Below are 4431 nucleotides of genomic sequence, written 5' to 3'. Positions count from 1 at the left end.
CAAATCCTTCCATAGAAGGGCTGAACCATAAAAGTGCAGAAATGGATAGATGACAATTCACAGTACATGATGATAATTTTCGTAGTTATTTCATCTGTGTTTTTTTATACATTTACTTTTCTTCCCAAAAAAAAAAGAGTCATTCATAATTGTTAAACGTATTCTTTAGGTCAATTCCAAGGGTGTTTTACCTTGTCCTTACAAGCATAGTTTCAAAGCCTTCTTTATGACTCCAAAGTCATTGCATAAAATTTTCCCTCCCAACTCACATAACTAATAATTAACAAGAATGATGATAATTATTTGCAAAAGCCTATAACCAGAGAAGGAAAAATAAAATATAATTCATGAGCGCTACTACTCTCATGAGGGGGAAAAAGGACAATTTTTTTTTTTTTTAAAGCATGAGAAAGACAAATAGGCAAAATATACAGCAGCTAGCTACGCAAGTCTTGCCAGATAGGCTTCTAGCAGTGCCAATATTGGACATCCAGTCTGTGTAGTATCAAGTGAGTTCTGATATTTGCTACCATAGCATTCTACAAAATGCAACAAGTATATCAATGACTTGTCGCCCAGAAAAATTTAGTAAAAATCCTGTGGAACCAATCGACAAATATTGAGTACTCTGCTGTTGTATCACAAATCTGTGGTCTAATATATAGGGTCAAAGGTAAAGTGAAAAAGTGCTCATTTCAATGTTGTGTAATGGTTTTCCTCCATGTTTGATCCCACATCAACCGTTGTCCGTTGAGATCACAGAAGGAATAAATCATTTTCCTGTTGGCAACTGGGAAATGAAAAGGCAGGGACCAAAGTTGGTTCACTGGACCAAGGTGTCAAAAACACTGATTTTCTTTAAAATCTTTGGCCGATAACAAGCTATTGATAAGGCGTCCAAGCCTTTTAGCCCCAGGACCAGGCCTAAGTTTAGTGATGTTTTTTATGCCGTGATCGAAGAAGGTCATGTTTGATTTAACTCGACTGAACCACCTACCAGGCACATATCCCTCAGTGTTTTGGCCCAAGAGCTCAGTATCAATCTTATCCAGGACTGGTTCATTCTTGCCAAACTTCCTTGCAAAAGGAGCATTGCTGTCTACCATTCTCCCGTAGTCTTTATCTTTAAGGAAATGTGGGTGTTGTTTTGGAGGGTTGTCCCATGATATGAAATGGAGGTCATGGTTCACAGTAGTGTTGCGAAACTCCTCAGCATTGCAGATGACCGTATGAAAGTATCCTTCAGGTGATGATAGAAAGTTGGCATAGTACATTAATACCTTCCTGGGCAAGTTATCCCAACCCCATATACAATATTCAATAAATGGCCGAGAGAGCATCATCCAGGCCGAACCTGAGCAAAATCAAGGAGCAAGATCAAACTCAGAGCACAGAATCTAGGACTACAAATCAGTTTCTGCAGACTTCAAGTCTTCCAGTTAAAGTTGCACCTATCAACTTCAAGACAAATATGAAATCTTGCGAGAGAAAAATAAAATGAATGCTTGTTTTCATAAAGTATTCTCTTAACCACTATTTCATTATTTTTCTTTGTCTCCAATATATTAAAGGGTTAGATGTTTCATTAACCAATTTGACCTTCCTAGAACTTAAGAGATGATTGAATTAAGCTTTGGCCAAAATAAGAGATGATTGAATTAAGCAGGCATGAATAGAAGAAAATAGAGATTAAATTAAAACAAGAGGTACTAAAACAAAATTTCTCACCTGTAAACAGCTTATATGCTGTGGGCACATTCCTTTTTTCTGTCACCCAAAATACCTCAGATTTATGCACGCTATAAAGACCTGGGTCGATTATTATAGGCTTGGCCCTATGATTCCTGTTGAAAATGGTAATGTTTCACTTGTAAAGCTGAGGTAGATTTGATCTTCCACACAATCGTATGCTATTTTTTAAGGAAATTTAGTAAAAGTTGACATGAACAAAATGGAAGAAAGGATCGGAAGCATACTCCTTCCAGCCAATGTCACTGGTGTGCTCAATGAAATTGAAGTGTCTTGGAATAGTTGAAAGTGCATATAGCAGATCTGTTGTAAGAATTCGAGTGAAGGACTAATAATAGAATTGGGCAACACTTTCAGATTCTTTTAAAAGATAACAGATTCCAACAGGAACTAGCAAACATTAATTCTCCATAATATAAGTAAATGGCTAAAATGCAAATAACCCTGAAACTTTGGCACACAAAAAACGACCTTCTGGTTTCAACTTGGTAGATTAACGAGTCTAAATATAGCAAATAATATTATACACTAAGAAGGAAAAGGAAATAACTAAATAAAAAGATTGAATTAAAAATTTAAAACTTGATCAAAAAAGTATGTTATAAGGGGAAAAAAAATCTGTTAACTTGCTATTGCAATTTCATGGTATAAATTTCTGACATGTGTTAAATGTTTAAATGGTCAAGTAATAGAATTGAGACCGTAGGGATGATTTACGATTGGGACAGAGCTGACATAGGTGATTTTCAGTCAGCCACGATTTGTAATGAAAATGAGCATGTATTCAATATAAATGAGATGACATGGCTATGGTTTCAAAGAACAAGAATCAATTCGTGAAAAGAAGAGTTCCAAGCAGTTTTAGGCAATCCCTGATATTTTTCAGAAGCCCAAGAAAGCTGAAGAAAGAAGAAACCCACCCACGACAACATTGTGAAAAGTTAATTCATTAAGTGATATGCAAACTAGTTGATTTAAAATGATGGTAACGGTAGAGAAGAACAGAGCAATCTGTACTACGACATAAACCGGATCAAGCTAAATCTACTCAAACATCACTGTAGTAATCTGGGACTAAAATTAGAAAAATCGTTGCAGCTGGAAATACCAAAGAGAAACAATTGGTTAGGTTCTCTCCAACGCACTCAATTTCACCAAATTCATATACCCTAAGTCACAAACAAAACACTCTTTTATTTACTCATCAACATATTAAATCTACCAAAGAAAAAGAAAGAAAGAGAACAATTCGTACCGTCCTGAGTGACTAGAGGATAATCCGAAGCACTCAAATTAATGAACCAATCCCAATCGCCACCTTCCTTGAGCAAAATGGCAGCAGCGTGAAGCGTGTTGGTCACCATGGTAGGTCCTCTATAAGTGACCAAGTTGGCCTTTACTATCACTCTCACATTGCCCAATTGCGCAAAGAGAGGCTCGTTTTTCACATAATTGGCCAGCTTCAGTCTCTCCTCTATCGAAGCCTCAAGGTCCAAATGTACAGCGTACTGATTCCTCGGATGATAAAGCGCCTTCAGCGTCCTCTTCAAGCTCTCGCCATCTCCCGTTGATCCCGAGATCAAGTAGGCGATTCTTGGGAGAGAGTTGTCCAATGTCGGAGACACCCTCAGCTTAGATTCAACGAAGTGAGGGACATCCTTTGTGACGCGGATACGGTAGAATTGGAAGGAAGAACTGGACGAAACGAAAACGGAGACGAAGATGAGCAGGGTGGATAATACTAGAGAGAAAACCAGTGGTACAAACCACTTCTTCTTCTTCAGTAACTTGTTGGAGTCCATGCCAAGAAGATGAAGATCACCAAGATGGCGATGGAGACGAAGAAGAAGGTGTTGAGAGTAGGAAGCTCAGGCAGAAGTACGAGCCTTGAGACTTGAGTGTCGGAGGTGAAAGAAGCTCGAAGGGGAAAAGTGTGGAGGGACAGCGCAAGATAAGGGAGCGTGCGCCGGAGAATTTTTGTTGGGTGCGTAATGCGCCAAGGCCAGAAGGCTTACGTGGCCAGTGGGTGTGTGTGTGTGTGGGACAGTGAATGAAGGAGAGGGAGAATAACGAGAATGAAAGACTTTGGGGATTTTTAAAAATATATAGTATTTATTTTTGTATATAGTTTGACAGTGAATTAAATTTAACAATAATTATTATTTTAATGTTTAAAAATGATTATACTTTCCATATGTTCTTATAATGCAGCTAAGTTTCTGCATGCATTCTTTTTCATTTTTTTTCCTGATGGAGTGCTACCTCTTTTAAATATACAAGGCATTTTTATATATTCCTGACAGATAATATCTTTTACCTAAAATTTTAAAGGAATATATCAAAATTACTTACCTTCCAATAAAACAAATAATTAAAAGTTAGTATTTTATAAAAATATTAAATGATAATTTTATCCTTAAACTATAGATTTAAAAGTTTGTGGGACTTTAAACTCACTCTAATGTAATGTTCCCCTTCAATATTTAAAAATATTGCCATGTCACCCTTGTAATTAGTAAATGTTACTTTTGACTGTTACTGAACCAGAAAATTATAAGAATGATTGAAAAGATTATAAAAAAAATGATATCAAAAATTATAAAAGAGGACCAAAAATTATAAAATTTTATATGACATGTTTCTATAATTTTTGAGGAATTTTTCTATAATTTTTTAGTCAAT

The 4431-nt window shown here is 36.3% G+C and overlaps 1 protein-coding gene across 1 annotated transcript; it reads right to left on the bottom strand.

Annotated features, from left to right (window-relative positions):
• Window positions 1-334: 334 nt before the first annotated feature.
• LOC129308075 (beta-glucuronosyltransferase GlcAT14B-like) lies at window positions 335-3650 on the bottom strand. The gene is made up of 4 exons (XM_054949064.1): window positions 3005-3650; window positions 1977-2052; window positions 1729-1844; window positions 335-1354 (listed from the first exon to the last, which is right to left on the bottom strand). Exons 1-4 carry the CDS (start codon window positions 3549-3551, stop codon window positions 840-842), a joined length of 1254 nt encoding a protein of 417 aa, XP_054805039.1. The 5' UTR covers window positions 3552-3650; the 3' UTR covers window positions 335-839.
• Window positions 3651-4431: the final 781 nt, after the last annotated feature.

The sequence above is a fragment of the Prosopis cineraria genome, unplaced genomic scaffold (assembly GCF_029017545.1).
Source record: "Prosopis cineraria cultivar Desert tree isolate PC_DT_omini unplaced genomic scaffold, ASM2901754v1 PC4, whole genome shotgun sequence".
NCBI classification, from domain to species: Eukaryota; Viridiplantae; Streptophyta; class Magnoliopsida; order Fabales; family Fabaceae; genus Prosopis; species Prosopis cineraria.
This window is presented reverse-complemented; position numbering and strand designations above follow the sequence as displayed.